The following is a 23,554-nucleotide window of genomic DNA, read 5'->3' as shown; positions in this document are numbered from 1 at the left end:
CAGTCCCAGGGCCCGCCCGGCCCGAGCCCGGTGCCCCTCCCCCCTCCCCCGGTCGCAGCCCAGCGATAACATTGGTAAAAGTACCAATACTGCAATATAGAAGTAGTCTGTTAACTTAAGTAAGAGTCCGGAATTCAAAATGTACAAAAGTATCGACGCATTGTGAGCTTGTGCCATTTTCAAATGGCCAAGATGTATATAGCGCTGAAGTGGTTACTGTATGTTTTATAATAATAATCTAAATCTACAAAGTAACTAAAGTTTTCAAATAAATGTAGTGTAGCAAAAGTACAATATTTGGATCCGAGATGTAGTGGCGTAGGAGAAAAAGTACAGAAAATTGGAAATACTCAAGCAACGTACAAATACCTCAAAATTGCACTTAAGTACAGTACTTAATTAAATGCACCGAGTTACTTCCCACCACTGCCCCCCCCGATCACACCCCAGCCCCCCCCCCCCCCCCCCATGCAGAGCACTGCACCCCAGCCCCCCCAATCAGAGCACTGCACCCCACCCCACCCCCATGCAGAGCACTGCACCCCAGCCCACCCCCCATGCAGAGCACTGTACTGCACTGCACCCCAGCCCCCCCAATCAGAGCACTGCACCCCACCCCCCACCCCACCCCCATGCAGAGCACTGCTCCCCAGCCCAGTGAGCCCACCCCCATGCAGAGCACTGCTTGGCATTCCACATGCCACCTTTAAACAAAAGCCCCGGTCCCAGGTCGCCAGGGGCCTCCCCCCCCCCCCCCCCCGTCTCTGTGTTTGTTACACTAAGGTGGTGCTGGCCAACCGTGCACTATAGTATCAGTGCTCTGCTCTCAATGGCCCTCGTTGCTCGGTTGCTGTTTCAGTGCCGATGCCGAGTGCCTGTGTTTGCTTGACCCATGTCCCGGGCCTGTTGGGACTGGACACGGGGTATGGGCTTAGAGCAACCCCCCAAAATAATCATGAACTGAACTTGAACTGTGGCCCCCCCAGGCCCCCACCCACCCTGACAAGCACTTGTAGGAGTTGAGGCATTACATTTAGTTTGACTCGGTTCCGCACAAAATAGCTGATCTACAAGCTTGTAGATAGTAGTTGGGGGTGAAAGCCCCCTGGGGGTCCCAACCCACAGGTTGAGAACCACTGGCTTAGAGGGCCATTCTATGTCACCCACTTTGAGAAGCCCTGCTAAGTATGTGTATATACACAGTAGCACAGAGCGTGGCAACAGTGTATATAAAGTAAACACCTGAAGGGCTGAAATAATGTCTATTAATCTGTGACTATACGTGACGCCATTCCAGGGACCAGTCCAGGGGCCAGTCCTAGCCCCTTTCGGGACCCTCGGTTACCGTTTCTGTATTTTGGATGGCGGTACCCTAGGGTCCCTTAAAAGTTAATCCACTCTCCATAGGATATAGCTGTACCACTGTCTGGTCACGGGCACCTGCAGATTCGCTTGAGTGTTGATGAGATGTTTCAAAGATGCATAGAGTAGCAACAGGAGACCGGAAATATGTGCATATTTTTAATCAATTTTTGAAGTTTTGGCTTCCCTTCTCTCTTCCTCACGCCCGCTTCCCGCACCACGATTGGCTAGCTGCACATTGCTGTATCCTGGCTCAGACATTTTAGAAACACAGTTTTAAAGAGGAAACATGTCCTCTTCTTATTTTGAAATTAACCAAAGCTAAGATCGGGCCATAACAGGAGTTATTTGCAGGGGTGGCCTGAGCCAAAGACATGAGAACCACTGCTTTGGTGAACTGTGTCAGTCAGAGACAACATGTTATCACCAACCGGACTACAAAGAAGAGCACACACAGGATGTTATGTCAGAGATCAAAACCTCTAGCCGCAACAGCTTACACAACATTGTAAAATGAAACACTAGCCTTCAATTGAGAGAGATAGAGAGAGAGAGAGAGAGAGAGAGAGAGAGAGAGAGAGGGGGGGGGAGGGGGGGGAGTGAGAGAGTATTTAGTCTGACCTTGGGGAATACACTCAGAAACACACTCACACACACACACACTAATGACTCAATGCAGCTATCATCTTGTCACTTTCTACAGCAGCCACAACACAAAATACATAGTATCACATCAGCTTTCAATTCCATAAACAAAACCTTGATGTAGTGAACATGAGTCATTGCCACCCAGGCTTTGGGCCTCGATAGAACAGCAATAGATCAATCCCAAACCAAATTACTACACACAGCATAGCGCAGACACTGACAGATGGAAAACAGCTTAATGGCCTACCTTTTTTACTTCTTTTTTATTGCCGTTTTCTTCTTGACTTCTGTGCAGGAAAGTCTTTGATCGGGTCAGAGAAATCCACTTGCATCAAGGCTTTAAGGATCAAGGATTATCCACATTTGGGAAAATTGTTAGTAGAATTATTCTCCTCAGAGACTCCAACAGGTCTCTTGCAGACGTAATATCACTGCTGCTCATGAAATCTCTAAACTGAACCACATCTCCAGAAAATCACACAAGTTTGGAGATCATCAGCAGCTGTAGTTCTTGAGGATGGATTATTCACGGAAAGTGTTTTATGACAATTAAATTCCAACAGTGAGAAAAGGCATCACTCAAACTAAACAATATTTGACTACGGTAGTATAATATATGCATTTCATGGCCAAAGGACTTCCTCAGAGCTTGGAATTGTGGACAGCAGTGAGTTAGCTATCAAATTGCACACAGGTGTAACAAGCCACACCCTCTGATTACTTGATCAAAGACATTCCTCATAAGGTGCTACACCCCAAATTACCTCAAGGTGCAAGAGACAGACAGACAGACAGACAGACAGACATCTTCTAATACCGAATGCTCAGAGGCAAATATTGTACTACAATCCACTACAATTATTTGAAAACTTTAGTTACTACTGTAGTATGTTTTGCACCACTCCATACTCCATTTCAGCAAATCAATCACATTACACAGGTCTACTGTCTCAAGATGCTGGAGAATACAATGTAGTACAGAAACAACACCGCATATTTTTCAGTTCTTACTTCTTAACTCAACTGAAGTGCGAAAAATTGGGTGAAAATCATTACAGGTGGAAAGAAACAGAAAGAAAGAAAACATAAACAAAAAAACAGATCAGATATCAGATACCTGGTTAGTTTCTCTACGATTGTTTTCAGAGAATCCTGAATGTTGGCGTACTTTAATATAATTTAGTTTTTTTAAAGTGCCTGTGTGGGCTATCAGAGTGATTTCAACGTTTGATTTAATTTGGCTACAGATGCCCAAACTAACCACCTGCCATCTTTATGTGGACTTTTAACAAGATCGGCTCTGCGTGAAAAACAAAACAAAACAATCAGCTGCCTGTGCGCAGCCATTGTTGACGTCAACCAGTTTAAGTGTGTGCGAGTCGAGCACGGCTAGCGCCCACTATTAATAATGTATTAATTTGTTTTATGGGCTTGTAAGTGATGCAAACTCGAACTCCTAACATATTTGCTGCATTGTCGTACCAGTTATTTATGTCAATATTACAAGTCATGTGAAACAGAAAGCACAGACACATAACGTAAGCACCAGCAGTATATTGGATTAAGCGGTTCCAAAACGTTTCGGCCTTGCATCCCCTGTTACCTCCTGACCTAGCTAACGCACCCCCCAATGTCCAGTCTTGTTGTGTTTGGCCAAAAATGATATGTTTTTGAGTGGTGCAACCACTCCTATAGACAGCTAAGTGTGTCCCTGGGTCCCTGGCTGCATGGGTGGCTGCGTCTGTCCGAGCACGAAAATAGCGTTATAGCATTTGTTCACCACCAAGTGTCACTGTTGCTGCACAGTAACACACACACACACACACACACACACACACACACACACACACACACACACACACACACACACACAAGGCCAGGGATGAGGGCTTGTACAGTATGTACAGCACAAGTACAGTACAGAACCACTCACTTCACACAGGTCTGATTTTATATTAAAAATAAATGTAATGGTTTCCAACCATTTCTGTCATGGCTGTGCCTCTGTTGTAGAGCTACATGAAAACTGTGTTTCACCGGATTTTGCTGTTTGTGTTAAATAACACCATAACACCGCCATTACCCTTTTCATGTCACAAACCCCCTCAAGTGCATGCACCCCTTGTGGGGCACGCACCCCAGTTTGGGAACCCCTGGATTAACCCATTAAAACTAGGAAAACATCTGTGTATAACCACCTTACCTTTATACTTTGGGTATTCAAAAATAGCAGATATACAAGCTCACTATGAGCTTCTAGAGCTGCTATTTTTTAAACATTGTGACAATTTGTGCACATTGTTTAACACAATATATATATATATTTTTAAAGCCTCAAGTTTTAATGCGTTAATAGAGTAATTATTTCAGCTATAATTCTGAATGACTGATAAATAGAAATAGGTGTCACCCCCATCAATTAACCCTTAACCCTGGGCGGAGGAGGTATGAGAAAGACAGAGGTTCTAGTACTGGCCATGATTCTGCCATCTGGATTTATCGCACACTGCTCATCCATGTTTTATGAGACACTTTTTTGGATCCAACCGGATACCCAGTACTATTTGCAGCCTCTGTAGATTCTGTAATTCATTCTTCTTTTCCCCCCCTCTCTCTCTCTGTGTGTGTGTGTGTGTGTGTGTGTGTGTGTGTGTGTGTGTGTGTGTGTCATGCACAGAGAGAGAAGCAGAGAGTCACCAAACTCCCCGGTGGAGTTAGAGTTTCATTTTGCAGTCATTGCGTCTAGGCTCTTCTTAACAGGCTTGTCCTCGTAGTGACGCACTCACTCATCCTCAGGTCTGCTCCCCATTTGAACGAACCTCAACCAGCCCCTCTTTGTCCCAGCAGATGCTGTGTTCACAGATCACTGTATTTACAAATCAACCATGATCTCATACCTTGTACTTAATCAGCAACAGGGCTGCTCTCGCACTCCATACAGTCCTCCAAGTTAAACCTGCCTGCTTTGGGCCTCTTCAGGCCCTGACTCTTGGGTGCACTTCACATCGTCAGCCAAAGGCTCTAGGAAACAACATAAAGGACGGGATAAGACTGGGGGTGAGATGAATTGGAAGCATCTGAATTGGCTCTAGATTGCTCCCTCCAGAGTCTCTGGGTTGGTATGATGTGCACTGCACCACAGGGAGTTCACGTGTTGGCCTGCTATTTGGCCTCCTTCAAAGGCAAGCTAATATAGCGGAGGAGAGGAAAGCAGGACCAGATGTTGATTGTACCACTCTGACCATCTGGTTCTCCAGTGCTGCGCGCTGCCCGGCGATGGAACCTCCGGGTCATTTGACCCGACGTACGCAATCTCTAACCTTGGACCGGTTCGCCGTCCGTACTGCGGACGTGCCACACGGTGTTGATTTCGTCTTTTTGGCACACAGCCAAGTGGTGGCAGAGTGGAATCGTGGATGATAGACACTCTGTATCAAATTTATTTAATACATGTATTCCAAGGCAGCGACACGTGTGGCTCTATCACTGGGGTAATGGATAATGGATTGCGTCCTCTCTTAAAGGCAATGGCATGTGGCACGGTGATTGGTTAAATGTGGTTTCATTATTGTAACATCCAAACCACACCTATGCATAATGTATTAGTTTCGGGTATTTAGGCTGGGGTACAAGACAGCAAGTGTTAGGCTACGGGGTAACGCCTCTTACGCAACACTAAATCCCCAAATTACGGATTTAGTGTCTCTGACGCAAAGATAGGGCCCCATTACCAAAACAAACTAAACAAATGATTTGCTACGGCGTGTATGTTTCACATACTGTAACAAGAGGCTATTCTCTGCCCCCGTCCCACAGGAGGAACAAACACGGCTGTGAGATGTGCCGCTGCGTCAAGTGTCCACCCTTCACCTGCGACAAGCACTGTGACAGCGGCTACCGGCAGAACCGGAAGGGCTGCTCCGTGTGCATGTGCAAAGGTACAGTAACCTGGTCTCAAGGTTCAAGGTCGTGCTTTATTGTTTATCTTGTGTACAGGTACATGGGTGCATGTGTTGGGTCCGACAGGCACTAGTCCGACACCCTACCCCAAACCCTAACCTAAACCTAACCTCACCGGGAAGCCACGGGTCGGTTTTAACCGGCCACAGGTGTGTCTTAACAGGCAACGCATGTTGGGACGGGTGAGTCTTAACCAGCCTTAACCAGCCACGCATGTGCCGGTCTGCTGCACGTCAGACTGTTAGTACGTCGGACGGTCGGACCAACATATGCGCCATTGCGCCCCTAGGTAAATAAGAGTATACGTTATTTTGCTTTGGCTTCCTTCAGACAAGATAATAGCAACAGTAGAATAATGATAAAAAAACATTAAAGAAAGGAAGAGAGTGCAAAAGAGAGCAAGGAGAGAATAAAATACATTCAAGAGAATTATTCCCCCGATTCTCGACTGTCGCTCAATTGAGTATACAGGTAAATCAGACTTTATTCACCATCATCCAGCTAGGTCCCATGACAGCTATACAGGCTAAAGTAGCATGTGTGTGTGTGTGTGTGTGTGTGTGTTCAGGTACACTAAGGACATAACACGAGGAGCTGTGTGTCTGCGAAGCGTTAGCAGAGTTGACGTTCTGCCACTTTGCGGCGGATCTGACCTTTCGCTGCTACAGAGCGCAGTCTTTGTTTTCATTCTTGTTTTTTTATGTAGCGCCATCCTGGCACTGTTTTGTGTGCGCGACTCATAATTAGATTTCCCAAATAGCGGCTGAAGTATTTTGCGAGAAAGTAGGCATATTTATATACTCTGCCACATTCTATTTGAACTGTTTATTTTTCCGGTTTTTATCGGAACTATAAATATTTTTAGGCTTAAAAGGACACTTTGGGTTTTCACACATGGACAGCACACAACTGGCTCTTTTAGTCTCTGTGGGCAGATGGGCACGCACGCACGCACGCACAAACCGTAGAGTCATAGACTACAATACGTATACCTACTCCAAAGTAGCCATGTTTACCTGATTGTGACACTGTTGGATCAGATACCCAGTGGACTGTTAAAACATTTACGGCCTTTGGAAGCATGCCTTTCCTTTTGGTGTATAGATGTGAAAATGAAAGAGAGGGCTGTACATAAACACTGAGGTTCACTGACAGCGCCGTGCTTTTGTTCCACATACTGTATAGTGTACGTGTATACAGTAGTGGAAAAAAAGTACTCAAGGGTTTTACTTTAAGTAAAAGTATATTGCAATTATAGAACTACTCTATAGACTAATAGTCTAGCTTTAAAGAAGCACACGCTGCTTTTTAACACATGCTGGGGCCGACTTATTGGCAGCATGGGCCTCTTAAAGTCACTGCATCCCTCCACCCAAAACACACAGTGCTTATGGGGTTCTGGGGTCAGGTGACCAGAATCAGAGGGAAACAATGAAACGTAATGTGTTTGTAGCCGGGCCGTAAATTCATTATTGGAGCATAAAGTCAGTGCATCTTATATTCCTGTCTGGAGAATGTTCCCCATACACAGCAGAACCACCAGAACCTCTTTAGCAGAAACTGCGGTTTAGAGCTAATAATGAAATTGGACTCAAGACAAACAACTTTGGGCCCTTTTTTTACTGAAAATTGTAAATGGCTGTTCTAAATGAACTTTCCACATTCAACTTTCACGGTTCCTGGACTGACTTATTGTGTTTTTTAAATTATTTTCTTATTCGCACACTGAAGTCAATATCAGCTCAATCATATAGGCGTCGGAGGAGTTCAGAAAGGGGAGACTCTCCTGGTGTTTCGCCCAGGTTGACATGGTTTTGAGTTTACGTTTAGGCATGATTTCAGTCAGTGAGGTTAGGGTTACGTTTAGGGTTAGGCATATTGTTTCGTGAGGTTAGGGGTTGAGGTTATAGGTTTTTGTGATGTTAACGGGTAAGGTTTAGGCGCAACCCGGGGCGACATACCAACGAAAGAGGGGGTCCTTTTCAGAAAGGAATAGCCGTGGGGGGGCTGGCTGTTTGAGGGCCTTGTATAGGCCACAAATACCCAATTTTGAACAGTCAGGCTTTCTCATCATATTTACAATTCATCATATGTACAATTGTCTCACAACAGGCCAACTGATTTGGTGCTACTCGTGATGTCGTGGGTATCTCCCTACAGTTCCAAATTAAATTGCATGGTGTGGCTCCTTTAACCCCTGCGATTAACGACTGCGTCCTCTCTCCTCGTCTCCAGACAGCGGCCCTCTCCCCAGCAGCACCGCCGTCGTCCCGGCCGCCCCGCCGACGCCCAGCTACTGCCTCACCGCCAACGGCCGCCGCCACGAGGAGGGCGAGAGCTGGCACGACGGCTGCCGTGACTGCTACTGCCACGGCGGGCGCGAGATGTGCGTGCTCATATCCTGCCCGGCGCCCAGCTGCTCTCACCCCGTCGTCAGGCCGGACCAGTGCTGCCCCACCTGCGAAGGTCAGTGGGTTGGGGGATAAGAGTACTTATACTCGCGTGTTTTACTCTAGTGAAAGCACCGATGCTGCCGAAATGTATGTAGTGCTGAAGTGGGTAATGTAAGTTTTGTATTAATAATCAAAATCTACAAAGGAAGGAAAAAGTACAATATTTGGATCCGAGATGAAGTGGAGTAGAAGTCAAAGTATTGGAAATTGGATATACTGTAGTCAAGTAAAGTACAAATACCTCCACATTTTACTTAAGTAAATGTACTATGTTATTTTCCACCACTGGTGAAGGTATGTCTTTACCTGGGACAAGGCGCACACACACACACACACACACACACACACACACACACACACACACACACACACACACACACATCAGTGACGGCAGCAGACACAGTCTCGGACACAGTAAAAAGAATGCAGACCCAGGTTCAAATCCCAGGTGTGACATTACAGACTGCAGCTGTAACAGGATTCACACACACACACACACACACACACACACACACACACACACACAGGGTCTGTTTCTCCGAAAGCGGCTGTGCACTGATCCACACTCCCACACCTTTTTCGTCCGCACCTCTCTGACTCAACGCAGAGTATTTACGGAGGAGTGACTCAGTTGGCCGTTCAAACATCTAGCAGTGAAAGAATGTCTAACTTGCAGCTTCATCACAGAAGCTACACTACAGTTTGAATAGTGGGGGGGGGGGGGGGGGGTGGGACAACAGGGTAATTGTTTACAGATGTCATGGCCGTACAGCGGCTCTGCTGCGTAAGAGAGCAGCAGAGGCGTGTTTTCAGCGGCGTTGATGGTGACCCAACGCGGCGTGCTCCGACACCCCTCTAAGCTCCTGTAGGCCTTAATGTTTAATGGACGGAGGCTTGTCACGCATCCTTGTTCCAGTAACCCCTCTGCCTTTTTTTTTTACACTTCCCTCCAACAACAGACAGCCTCCTGTCCTGTCCACTTGTTGTTTGTCTGTACGACTGCTCTTGCGAAACTTAACCATTATGGTCTCTGCGGTGTCTGTGAATATTGCTTGGGGTCGAAAGCTGACCACGATAGGAATTTTGATATACACACACTTTACTTTAATATGTTTATTCTTTTTACAGTGTTTTGTTTTTCTTATGGAAACCATTTATTATCCACGTTAACCCTGGCTTCCCTTTTTGGGGGCATGTCATTATCCTATATAAAAATTCACTTAGCGGCCCAAAGTCTGGTAGCTAGCATAGCTATGCCATAACCCCGGAGGGGCTGTTGACCAGCTCTCTCCATCCCTCTCTGTCCTTGGCAGCTCTCACTGCCTCACTGAGTTTCAAGTGAGTCCATTCTCCGATGTTATCTTCCTATCTTTTCTTTTGTTTCCCTCTTCTCCTGCCACCTTACGGTGCCTTGCAGGATGGTCTTTGCAAGGCCTGAGGATCTGGTGATGTGTCCATCCATACCACTTCAGTTTACGCTTCATGACAGTGGTAAGAAGGTCATCATGTGGGCCGATGGCTTGACTGATCTTTTGCCGTACTTCCTCGTTTGTGACATGGTTGGGTGTAGGAGATACCTATGAGTCCTCTGTATGAAGCATCTCAATGCTCTGTATTCTCTTCTGCAGCTCAGCTGTAAGAGTCCATGTTTCACAAGCATAAAGACATGAGTCATGACAAGTGGTCGCAGTAGTCTCACCTTTGATGTCAGACAGATGTTTTTGTCTTTCCGTATGAGCGTGAGTTTTGCCAGGGCAGCAGTTTGAGCAATTCTGGAAAGGACTTCCCGTTTGGATCCATCATCGGACATGATTGCTCCAAGGTATTTGAAGCTAGACACACTCCAGTGCCTGTCCATTGACTTTGATGTTTGAGCGGATCATGCCACTGTTGTTGTTGGTCATCATTCTGGGTTTCTCTGCATGGATTTCCATTCCATGGGCTCGGGAAGTGATGTCAAGTCTTTCCACTAGGCTGGCAAGTCTTTTCTTCTCCAGCTAGCCCATCAATGTCATCCGCAAAACGGAGGTTGGTGATTGGTCTGCCTCCTATACTGACCGTTTCTTCATGGTCTGCCAAGGCATCCATCATCCTCGGCACACGCCACTTGTTGTCCTGAACCAGTCTCCGATGGCTCTGTTGTGGTGAACTGCACTGGTAGCTTTGTTGTACAGATGTTGAATGACACCGACGAGGTTTGGGTTGATGTTATATTTCCTCATTGTCGCCCACAGCGCAGCATGTCATAGGCTTTCTTGAAGACTACGAACACGTGGTAAAGGTGTTGTTGATGCTGCAGATAATCTCTCACAGATAATCCTCACGTTGAATATCTGTTCTGTGGTGCTCCGCTCTGCCCTAAATCCAGCCTGTTCTTCAGCTATGATCAGTTCAGCTTGAGGTTTGAACCTATTCAGTATTATTTTCAGAAGGACTTTGCTGGGAGTGTGATGATGAGTGACTGGGTCCAGGATGTGTAGGCCACTCACCACTCTGCCCAAAGTCTAGATGTCTCTCTCTATATATATATTTTTTTCTTTCTTTTTTACAAAATATCTACAAGATTAGGGTGACTTGAAAGGTGCTTATAAATAAACTGTATTTATTATGGTTATTATTTATTGTGATTATTATTATTAACCCATTAATACCGGGAAATAATTGTAATTTTAGATAGCTATATTTTAGATTATTTCTTTAGAAAAATCTTCAAAGTGTGATAACTACTCATTTAAAAGGCATTTTGTAGAATCGGCCTCAGGTCTAAATGGGTTATAATAAAAACAATGCTATTCTGTTGTGGTCATCTTGTCTAGATGAGTCCGGCAGCGGTCAACCAGAGGGGATGGACCTGGTGGTCTGTCGGGCGCCCGGGGGGGAACTCTATGTGGAGGGGGAGACGTGGAACCTGGACGAGTGTACGCGCTGCACCTGCCGGAGGGGCCGCGTCCTGTGCGACACTGAAGTGTGTCCCCCTGCCCTCTGCCACGCACCCATCAGGAACAAGGACACATGTTGCCATGTCTGCCCAGGTAAACAAAACAAAAAACTACTTTTTGGTTCATAAAAGATAGATATATCGACAGTGGTGGGGAAAATAATCTACAAAGTAACTAGTAACTAAAGTTTTCACATCAGGCGGTGGAGTAGAAGTACAATATTTGGATCCAAGATGTAGTAGTGGAGTCGAAGTAAAAATTATTAACTTGGAAATATTAAAGTAAATTGCAAATATCTAACAATTGTACTTGACACAGTTGATGTCCAGATCCTATCCAAAGCATTTGGGGGCTGTGGTTCTCAATGTGGTGGCGAGTTAAAGTAAGACTGTGGGTCCCTGTAATTAAAAATCAGACCAGTCTGAACTGCAGTGCAGTGTGTGCTGCCTAAACAGACATACAGTACGTAACATAGGTACATGCATAAGAGACATAGAGACACACACGTCCACGTTGCTCAACAGTGCCACTTTAGGTCACCCAGCGTTATTGCAGCTGTCTGTACTTACAAACCTACACAGAGACACAGGCCTACATAGATAGGGGTATACATACATAGGGACACCCATAGCTGTTCATTGGAGCGGTTAGGCAATAGGCACCCCTCAAAAACAGAAAGCAAAGCCTGAGAAACACTGTTTTTTTTAGCACCATGAGTAAGTCAGGGGTTGGGCTGCATGGCCATCAGAGTAGCCAGGGAGTAGTGAGGTATACATGCCTGCCTTGGACCCCCCGTTTATCAGCATGTGGGTTTTGCAGGGTCTTTGCGTGTCACACACACTGTGTCTGGCCTCATAAAGCAACCGGCCCAGACCGGTTGGGTTCACACAACATACTGTACTATAAGGGATCCTCCGGGCTGTAGCAGAACATGTGGAGCGCCCCTTTTTTCCCCGCCTAATATTGAACCAGTTCAGAGTGTTTCCACTGAAAATGAATTGGTTCAGAACCCTAAAGTTGGTTCAGAACTGGAACCAAAAAATGGCAGCCAGTTCAGTGAAAGCACCATGGTTCCAAGAATCTAGAACGTAACCAGTTCTAGAACCAAAGTTATTTTGGTGGAAAAGGGTCCTGGAACTCAAATAGTTTCTCCTCATTGCAGTCTGAGTCTTGTTGTCATGCGTAAATCTATGGCCACGCCTGGGGTTTGATTCACAAGTGCACAGTGGTGGAAAGTAACCAAGTACATTTACTTAAGTACTAGGTACTTGTACTTTACTTGAGTGTTTCCAATACTCTTTTTAATACTACACTACAAATATTGTACTTTTGCTCCACTACAATTATTTGAAAACTTTAGTTACCAGTTAGTTTGTAGATTTTGATTATTACAAAACATACAGTACTGATCACTTATCAGCCATACATTTTGGCCATTTGAAAATAGTAGATCTGCTAATTTACGTGACGTGATTTATTCGCGGGTTTGACACCAGACTAAAGCTTATTTATGGGATTTAAGGGGCGCTCTTATCATCATACATCATCTCATTCCGGCAAATCACAATTTGCGTCCTCACATTTGTCTTCAAAGTTGGCCATTCATTATCAATGGCATTCAATGTTTGTATTAGGACAATGTGTATTCACGCAAACCCTCAAAGCTGGTCTAACACCCCTCAAAAACGTAGTACTTCTTCCACCACTGCAAGTGCACTGAAATGCACTAAACAAACAAAGAAACAAACAAAAAAAGACTCCCAAGCATGAGCCCCACAAATCAGAAATGCATGACTGCTCCCAAGAGCTGCTGCTTGGGAATGTCAGCCTGCCTTATCATTGCAGTTCCCCCATCACACACACACACACACACACACACACACACACACACACACACACACACACACACACACATACACGAACACGCACACACTGTCAGAGGTCAGCCTTTGATATATGCCTGGGCTCGGTCGCCAGGAATGTGGGAATAACACACATCTCGGTGACAGGCCCTATGATGTATGTGTACAGTCATGTGTGTGTGTGTGTGCGTGCGCGCGCATGCGTGCCAAGGCTTGGTCACGGGAAGGGCACTGATCTTTAGGCCCCTGGGGGGGGGTCTGATGATGAGACGGAGCGATAAGGCTCACGTCTGAAGCCGACAGCCATCAGAACTGTTCCAGCCACCGTGGAACTTCTGTTTGTGTTTAATGTAACAGTACAGCGTCTTATCTGGGAAACGCAGCCCTGAAACACCAATAACCGCTGCGGATTAAGATGTTACACCGTGGGAGGAAGATGGGGAGCCATGTTTGTTCCTCTCAGACAAAAAGGGAAAGCACACACACACGTCCCCTAGGGTAGGTCCCCTCACAAAAAAAACATGCGGTAATCCTGGTCTCTATACTGCCTCCCCCTGGCCTGATGGAGGGGAAAGGAACTGGTTGGAATAACGTGTTCCTTCCACGCGCTACGTCCAACCGGGGAAACTCCCCCCTGTCAGGTGAAAAGAAGCGGCTTGGACTCCTCATACATAGAAGGTAACATGAGGTCAGTCCATTGCTCTCCCCAGGTTAGCAGAAGGAGTGTGTCGCCCAGGATTACACTAGACAATTGACAAAATGTGAAAAAATGCATACACAGCGCCCCCACCACATCAGGACATTGTAGTCTACTGCAGCTAAAACAGACAGACATAAATGACATGGACTGGTTATATTGGAGTGGTGATTTAGGCTCAAACCATTAGAAGTACATTTGAGGGACATAAACAACATTACATATTAAATATTAAAAACAGTTTTAAAATGCATGTTGTAGTTCCTTTAAGTACAGTACTTGAGTAAATGTACGTCTTTAGTTACTCTACACCAGTGGTCCTTGAGGGCTTTCCAGGTGGTCCCCAGCTAAATGATGGAGTTGGTACCGTAACTGAATGGACCCTTATTAGATCTTTAACTCTCCAGACCGTGAAAGGAAACCAAATGTACCAAGTCGTACGGGTCCATTTGGTTTCATTTTACGCTCTCAAGAGTTAATTTATTGTTAAACACTGCATTACTTAATTTACATGGTACCAACATCAATACAACATGGAATTGTGGACAAAATCCTATCCAACGATGACAAAATATTCTTTAGTTTTGGCTCTGAGAGTCTAAATGTCATCAAATGGTGGTCCGTGGCGCAAATGCAGAATAAATAATGGAGCTTGATATGAAAAGGGTCAAAAGCCACTGCTCTACACCCCTTGCTGAGTGCATTGTTGTGTGCGTTTGTGTCGTGGAAGCAGAGGAGCATCTGGACCCCTTGCTGCCGGTGAGCCCCGCAGGCCAACAGGAGTACTGCATCACGAGCGACGGAGACGTGCTGCTGGCGGGAGACTCGTGGCGTGCCAACGCGTGCACTAGCTGCACCTGCAACAACGGCACCGTGCAGTGCTTCTCCCAGCGATGCCCCGCCGCACGCTGCCGCGTGCCCGTTCTGCGCAAGGGCCAGTGCTGTCCACACTGTCTTGGTAAGTGTGTGTGTGTGTGTGTGTGTGTGTGTGTGTGTGTGTGTGTGTGACCTGTTAGAGCACCTGGACAGCAAATATGCCCTTTTGAAAGTTTTTATTTTGGTCAGTTTGTTAATTTTAAGTTTAGTTTTGTACAGTGTACAGTATGTGGCCCATGGTGACATGGATCAATTCTGGATTAAAAGCTGGTAATTATTATTATTCATGCCCCAAAATCTATAAATCCCACACACTATTAAGGCAACCAGTGGTTCCACACGCCACACAAGGTGCCTTTTTTTTCACTTGAGCACCTGCCCCTCAAAATGTCTGTGCACGCCACTGTGTGTGTTTGTGTGTTTTGGTAATTGAATTCAGTGGGTGGGTGTGTTTTGGTTAAAGCAAGCCGCCTTACTGGAAATTTCACCTTTGCAAAAAAAAAAGCACCATAAGGCATACATTGTCACATTCCTCTTAGCTCTGTGTGTGTGTGTGTTTTACTTATTTAACCCATTCTGAACGGGCACCCATTTTGGTGTTGGCATCATGTTATGCTTTATCTATTGAAAAACAGCAGATCTACAAGCTCATAGCGCGCCACCGAGTGGCGCGATACGAGCTTGTAGGTCTGCTATTTTTGAAAAATCGAAGAGCGACTGACATTTTTTAGAATCTGATCTCAGGTCAGAATGGGTTCATCAGACCAGTGTGTGTCCCAGTGGAAACCTCGTATGAATCTGATCTCAGGTCAGAATGGGTTAAGAGATGCATATTATGCATTACAAACTGTAGCTTCCCCCGAATCCCCCTCCCCCCCAACTTTGTGGTTTTATATAACAGCTGCATATGCTAATATGAAGAACGATGAAAGCGTTGCAAAACTCCCCATATTTATTTATTTATTATACATTAAAGCTTCAATCCGGCATCTATTTTAATGAATTAAATGTTATTTTAACCCATCTGCATAGAAGAGTTACGTTAATACAGTTTATTATACGGCTTGGTGTCAGCGGCTGAATTCAACAGTGTGTTATTGTTGATAATGACCGCTCCGCTCTATAACAGACCGCAGTCTAATCAAAGCCTCAGAGCACCTGCTGCCCTGCTTGGATTTTGTGCTGTATCCAACATGGCATTCATGTAAACAAACGGTTTTAAGACAAGTATACTCGTCGTCATTAGCATCCAATTGTGTTAAAGTGACAATGTAAGGACTTTTTACGAGAAAAAAACCCATCATTACTGCTTCAAAATGTGATCAACAAACAATGCAACAATGCTATGACAGCTGGTCAAACAATAGCCACGTTGTCAAATCTAATGTAAGAGAGAGGCGTGGGCCGCGGTGGTGGAACCTGTGTTGTGAACCTTACGGAGTGAAACTTTAAAAGACTTTTCTCTACTTTCAACAAGGCACAGTCTGTTGAGGGGAAAATACTGTATTTGAATGTTGCGAAGAAAAAGGGGGGTGTGAGGGGGGGGGATGATATTCTGGGGTTATTGGTCTGAATGAGTAACTGTATGTGTGTGTGTGTGTGTGTGTGTGTGTGTGTGTGTGTGTGTGTGTGTGTGTGTGTGTGTGTGTGTGTGTGTGTGTGTGTGTGTGTGTGTGTGTGTGTGTGTGTGTGTACACACACAGGCTTACACATGCTTAACTTCAGTATTTCCAAACTCCACTACATCTCAGATCCAAATAGTGAACTTTCACTCCACTACATTTATTTGAGAACTTTAGTTACTAGTTACGTAGATTACAAAACATACATTAAGCACTTCAGCCCTATATACTGTCCATTTCGGCCATTTGAAAATAGCAGATCTACAAGCTCACTATGCGACATATTGGGCGCTTGTAGATCTATTTTCAAAATATTTGTATACATTTGAAAACTTGAAATGGCACATTCCGCACAAAGAGTACCTTCTACTTTTTATACTTTAAATACATTTTGATACCAATACATTTGTACGTTAATACTCAAGTGCATTTTGAATTCCAGACTTTTACTTGTAACAGGTAACGCAGTACATTGCAGTATTGATAGTTCTACTTAAGTAAAACATTTGAGTACTTTTCCCCACCACTGTGTGTGTGTGTGTGTGTGTGTGTGTGTGTGTGTGTGTGTGTGTGTGTGTGTGTGTGTGTGTGGGGGGGGGGTGAAGGCCCACCAGAGCCAGCCACAGTGGCGCTACATGGGCAAACACCCGTCATTCAGTGCAACATTCCATGTGACATGTACACAGTCCATAGACACACACACACACACACACACACACAGAGTGAAAACATTCCTCGTGCATCCGCACATTCAACACGTGTTTCCTGTCTCCGGCTGAATCGGCCTGGCCACGCTGCGCGCTCTCTCTCTCTCTCTGAACGGCGGGCGGGCGACACAGGAAAGGCAAAGCTCCCATGTCAGCTTTTCCTTTAGGAGGAAAACCTCGGCGTATAGGCCGCCATTGTTCAGCCTGATTTGTAGCGGTTGCAACTGGGGTCTTTTGTTTTGTTCATTTCTTTTTTACCCTGGTGGAAAACAGCTTTTTTTTTTGCCTTTACAAAGAGGTACACGTCAGTTAAAGGAGTATTTTTTTGCTTATTCTGTGGACATGACTGCCACATCACTGCTGATGGTCGCATTGGTCAGCGATAATATCCTCCACTGCGTACATACTACATTGACAAAGAAAGCAGCGCTCTCCTGCTCACAGACCCCTAAACCTTACAGGTCCATTTAATACATTTGAGAAGCACTAGGACTAGATGACTCATAATGTGCCGTCATAGAAAATTTGTGTCAAACATTACTCTGAAGAAAACCAGTTACTTGCCGTTCAGTAACTGGGTGTCATGATCAAAATAAGAACATTATAATGGTGTGTAAACAGAAGAAAAACAAAAATGTGTTTTGTGTCACTGATGTCAATGACGGAGGCGCGCCGTGTCTGGTGGCCTTGAGCCACGTGAGGCACAGCTGAGTGAGTCGCTAGCCGAGCGAGTCGCCATGCCGAGCGTTGCGACGGCCACCAGACCCGACTCAGTGCCGTCCGAGTTACGTCCCGATAGTAGCCCCTAGTTTCCATGCGCCGACAATAGAGTTGGAAATGACACGTTCAGCCAGTATGCCAGTATGGCCATATTCGAAGGTGCTGATAACGGATGATTTCTCCTATCCAATACAGAGATAACGGTCGAATCCGCTGATTCAGAAAACTGTTACGATTTAGAAGAGATTTTTGTAGAATCTGGTCTCAGGTCTCAATGGGTTAAAGAAGGATTTGAAGTGGAAGACACTACTTACAGTTCATCACATGGTTCTGTATGGCTGACGTGTGACGTTTCTGTTTGTTGTCCAGAAATGACGACGACGTCGGTCCCCATCATGGTGTCCACTCAAGCGGCCAAGAAGACCAGTGTCACCACCGTCACCACGGTGGAGAGCGTGGCGTGGGTCACTACCGTCACCGTGCCGCCCGTCATCGCTGCCACAGGTGATGACAACCGCCATGATGAAGCCTGTTATAGTATGCTGGTTCCCAAACAGTGGGTCGGGGGACCCATTTGTGGGTTGTGGAATTTTTTATGGGTCCCTCTACATTTTATTATTTAAAAAAATATTTAAAAAAAAACATCCCCCAAAAATGCCAAAAAAAGTGACGCTTCACGTTGTGAGAAAATCCAGAAAATCTAAATTCCCTTGAGGACAAAAAGCAAATCATCGTTTTCTCTAAGATCACTGCAGTCCAGTTTAATTCATGCATTACACGTCAAAGTTTCGGCAGCCCAAATGGGCCATGGCCACTACTGAAAATGTCCAGCACCAAATCAATTCTACAGTATATTATGCAGACTCATTGCACTATACATTTTTACAAAATAAAAATGACACTGAATAGACTGACAGTCAACCAGAACTTTGGTCATAACTGAACTAGAAAAAAAGTGATTAGTACTATAAGTCACACAGTGGCAGAAAGAGTAAGACTGGACTAAAATGCTTAGGTGGATGTCAGAATTTGGTCAGAATTGTATTGAAAGGATAGCCCCTTGAGATGCAGCATCTCATTTTAGAGGGGGTCCCTTACACAGGGAAAAACATTACATATACAGTACAGTGCAGTTACACAAATACAGTGCACAATAGACAATACAGACAGATAGTTAGCTTGCTCATCCTCTCCCACCCACTCCCCCATCCCCCCCCCCAACTCTTTCTGGACAAGCATATTGAGACTAGTACAGTACAGTGACTTGAAACAGGGGTCAAGTCAACAGCAGTACGGACAGTGTTGGTAGCATGAACAGGTTGAACAGGTTGTTTTGAGGTGTGAATACAGGGAAGTCCTGAAGTGGTCAGGAGAGGTCACAGATCTGAGAGAAAGAGGAAGGTTGTTACAGTCAAATGGGGCTTTGTAATGGAATGACCTGCGTCCGGATTCAGAGAATATTCTTCTGGGAATAGCAAAGTAGGGATGTTGAGTATTTCTAAGTGGGATGTCAAAATGGGAACACCGATAGACTCTGCAAACACTCCCTCACTCGACCCACTCCTCCGCGTGCCCCTCCCTCTACTCTACCGAGTGTGGTAATATAACGCTGTAATCCGCGTTGCTTGGCGTCACGCTGCATACTCTCCGTGCCAAAACCGCTGTTAACCCAACGTGTTTACATTGGTGGGGGGGCTTAATATGTGGACAGTTTGATAAATGAGCTGAAAGGGCAGTGACACACATGCTAAACTAAATTAATAATGATGATTAATGTGGCGGTGGCCCTAAACAATACCGGTTATATAGGGGGGATTCCCAGGCTTTAATTATTCTCTGTGTGTGACGCGTTTGTGCTGGGCCGCCCGCCAGAAACACAGGGAAAGACAAACTGCTGCTTTTCATCTACAGTAGATTGATCAGATGGGGGCGGGGGGTTGGAGCAATGGAAATATTGGATAGGGAGAGGGTGTTTAATTTATGTGGGGCTTGTTATGAGGGAGGATCCCTCCCTGCTGTGATATTGACACGTTGAGTTTGTTTTGCTATAGACGCTCCAGGCTTGGGTGAGAACTACCCGAGCCAGACGGAAATGGCCCTCATCTATCAGTCGGCGGCTTGGATCCTGGCCGGTCTTCTCCTGGCCATCGTCATCTTCCTGGTCGTCGCGCTGCTCATCAACAAGAAGAAAAAGTGGGTGCAGATGTCCTGCTACAGCGCCCCCAAAAAGGTGAGATTGTGTTCGTATGCCACCCAAAATATTATATAAGAAACACACGACGAGTCTCCCGTGTCCCTGTCCCGTTTAATCACACACACACACACACACACACACACACAATCAGAATGAGTTCTACTTGACCAAATTCTCACGGTGCCGGTGGGGTGCGGTTTCCCCACCCTGAGTGAGGATTAACGAAATGGCCACTGTGAGAATGTAGCCTGGTCCTCAAGTAGTCGTTAAGTAGGCGGTACAGTTCCTCCAAACGCTCTTTGAACTGGATCAAAATGTGTGAGGTCTCATAAAATCTGATCGTTTTACCATTCCCCCATGAAATGACACCGAAGCGGCTGTGAAAATGGTACTTTGTCACGTATTTTTTATGGACAGTCAACTCCCCAACTAGGCAGTCAAGTATTTTGTACGAGCAGTCAACTCCCTAACTACGCAACACCGCAAACTAAACATGAATGAAGCCATAGGCTGTCCAGTGTCCAGTTATGAAAGGCCTTTGAGTCTGAAACGTGTGTTTGTTTGTTTTTCCCCATCAGACGGTGATCCTGAAGAAGCATGTGAACAAGAACTCGGTTGTCTACATGGAGCCGTCCAAAGAGAACAAGTTCAAGAGCGTGAAGAACGACTGTGGCATCATTAACTTTTCCCCAGACATGAGCTCTCCTCCCTGCGGGGAGAGGATGACCATCCCCAGAGCCAAGCTCAACCTGGCCAACGGTAACGGCAGGGCACCGCGCTAACTGCCCGGTGTACCCAACCCCCCCTCCCCCCCAAGAAAAAACCCCTGTGGAACGGACCGACACACCCAGCACCTACTCCATCTCTCGTTGACATATCCTAGGAGATCTATTAAACAATGCACTGTACCTCCTAGTACCTACCCACCCGTCTCTCTTGTGTGACAGTCAAAATGAGGGAGAAGGGCGGCAAGCGACCTCTGTTCCTTTTTACTACATGTCTACATTAGTCTGTGTTTGGACCTTTACCATGGCCAGTGGGAGAAGTGTGGAGATGCTGGGTGGGATGTGAATGACGGATGGACAAACGGACGGACGGAGAAAGGACATGGCCTCTTGAGGTTGTGCTCTGGCAGACGGACGGACAGCGACGGCTCCACTCTGCCAGAGACGAGCGTTTTTTTGACTGTGAACGTTATATCACCATCGCTTATTATCGCCTTCTTGGAAACTGGAACTGATCAATAGGAATAATAATTTTAAAAAGCTTTAGAATTTGAGGGTTCGGGGGTCGTTTAGCTTAAATGGTTGTAGTGGCTGCTGGACCGGTGAATGAGGCAGTGCATTGTGGATTTATAATTGTTGGGGGGAAAAGAAGGCCAGTTGAATTGGTTTTCCAGTCCTGAGTGACTAGAGTTGGACAGAAGGCATTATAGCCAAACTAACATTTATCTTCAGAAGAGCCAGCAGACTTCACAGACCCAAATCCCTGCCTTTATAATGTGTGGTTTCCATCTTAGCTTATTTCTATTTTTTTTTTGTATATTTCTACAGTATTCGTAATAGATGTAGTGTTGTTCTTGGACATCTCTTGTTATGGATGTCTCCATGGTGGCCGTATTGAAACTTTATTTTTTATTTTATAATTTAAACGCCAGTCTAAACCCAACCCCTCCCCCACCGGGTCAAACGCAGGAAGGGACAAGCTTCCAGAACTGCTGCATTACAGTTACCTTCACACGACCCGAAAGTCATTCCATTCAGAAATTCTTCTCCTTAACCGACGAGACCACAGCAACTCGGAAAGGAAACACGCCGATTGTAATTCTGTCTGTGCGATACTCTTGCTAATAGCCGTCGTCCCATCACTCATCCAGACTTGGCTCCTACAGCGGACGGCAGCATGCTGTTACTTCCATCATCTCGACAACACAGGCAGACTCTTGTGTGGACTTGGGGTGATATTCATTTGGCGGTGAAACGCTGTTTGGTAGAGGCTGCAGAGCTGTTCGTTCCTACTGGACTTTATGGGGGAATGTTCTTTGATAACAAGCCTCTCTGCATTAACTCCATCCAACGTGGAGTTCACCGTTCCTGCAGTTAGCCATGGTCGGAAATCTTTTTCTTTTTTATGCCTTCATTCACAATTTCACACACACACACAGCCTTAATGTGTTCTCTGTCTATGTCGTCATTAGTTTCAATTCAGTGGTGGAAAAAGTACTAAAATGTTTTGCTTAATTACGTAAAAGTATCAATACTGCAAAATAGAAATACAAAAGTATTGGCATCAAAATAAAATGTACTTAAAGTACCAAAAGTAAAAGCACTCATTGTGCAGAATGTCACACTTCCAAGTTTTCATATGTATAAAAAGCTTTTGAATATAGCAGATCTACAAGCTCACAATGCGTCGCAATGTGACATGTTGTGAGCTTGTAGATCAGCTATTTTCAAATGGCCAAAATGTATATAGGGTTTAAGTGGTTACTGTATGTTTTATAATAATACTCCAAATCTACAAAGTAACTATAGTAACTAAAGTTTTCAAATAATTGTAGTGGAGTAAAAGTACAATATTTGCCTCTGATCTAGTGGAGTAGAAGTAAGTATTGAAAATCAAAAAATACCTCAAAATTGTACTTTAGTTACTTTCCATCACTGGTTTCATTTAACCACTTAGGCCCGATATATTTTGTTGCACAGCGATTGGTGAATTGTGAAAATAGCCAACCTTCAAGCGCACAGCGCCCAGTCAAGTTTTGGTTTGTGTTTAATAACGACATGCCCAAAATAGGGACGCCGTGGGGTGTAATAACCTTTTAGAAATCTAAGAAAAATATAACATAATTATTCACTCTTCACTGGGATGAATAGAGTACAAGCATAGCGTTATAGTCACTGGTGGTTCCAGCCATCACCTTCAACCAGTCAATGATGTGAAATGGGAGCATGCTAATAATACGTGTAAATAACGCTACACAGACATTACAACATTGGAGCATGTTAAACAGACATAGCACTTTCCTTAGGAGCCAGTGTTTTTGGGGGTTTTTTTGCCCGCTGTAGGATTCTTGGGAGGGGGGGGGGGGGGGGGGGGGGGGGGCTGGGGGTCATGTTCCTAATCTGATAATTAATAGGCATATTTAAGGCACACAGAGTTGTTGGACCATTCAACATTAAAAAGTCTCAGCTTCTGATGTACAGTAAACACTTAATCCATATACAGTATATACTTTACTATACATCTCTTTGACAAACACAGCTACATGTCGGAAAAGCTCAGAGCTTTAGAATAGATGGGCTATTTTCGCAGAATGTTTTCCCACAGAACAGAACAGACACACTATAGGGTTCATGTGGTTATGTACACTTAGCAAAGTTAGCATCCCTATTCCGTTTGTGTGTCGCAATAGTCAAACTTTCAGCGAAAAGAGCAGATCTACAAGCTCACAATGCATCACAGTTTAAGTTTGGTTAAAAGAAGATGGGATGTGAAATACAAAACCAGGTTC

General features: G+C 45.2%; 1 protein-coding gene across 2 annotated transcripts in view; it reads left to right on the top strand.

Annotated features, from left to right (window-relative positions):
• Positions 1-23,103, top strand: part of LOC308330155 (cysteine-rich motor neuron 1 protein) — a 68,337-nt gene extending 45,234 nt beyond the window's left edge. For both annotated transcript variants that reach the window (XM_080784884.1, XM_080784883.1), the window contains 7 exons: positions 5,827-5,948; positions 8,206-8,436; positions 11,240-11,455; positions 14,655-14,879; positions 18,216-18,350; positions 19,898-20,076; positions 20,619-23,103. In XM_080784884.1, coding sequence (XP_080641010.1) covers positions 5,827-5,948; positions 8,206-8,436; positions 11,240-11,455; positions 14,655-14,879; positions 18,216-18,350; positions 19,898-20,076; positions 20,619-20,822 — 1,312 coding nt within the window. In that variant the 3' untranslated portion in view covers positions 20,823-23,103. The remainder of the gene's footprint in view (positions 1-5,826; positions 5,949-8,205; positions 8,437-11,239; positions 11,456-14,654; positions 14,880-18,215; positions 18,351-19,897; positions 20,077-20,618) is intronic.
• Positions 23,104-23,554: the final 451 nt, after the last annotated feature.

The sequence above is a fragment of the Protomyctophum bolini genome, assembly GCF_963924005.1.
Source record: "Protomyctophum bolini genome assembly, chromosome: 15".
Taxonomy (NCBI): Eukaryota; Metazoa; Chordata; class Actinopteri; order Myctophiformes; family Myctophidae; genus Protomyctophum; species Protomyctophum bolini.
Note: the sequence above shows the minus strand (reverse complement) of the source record. Positions and strands in the feature narration are given on the sequence as shown.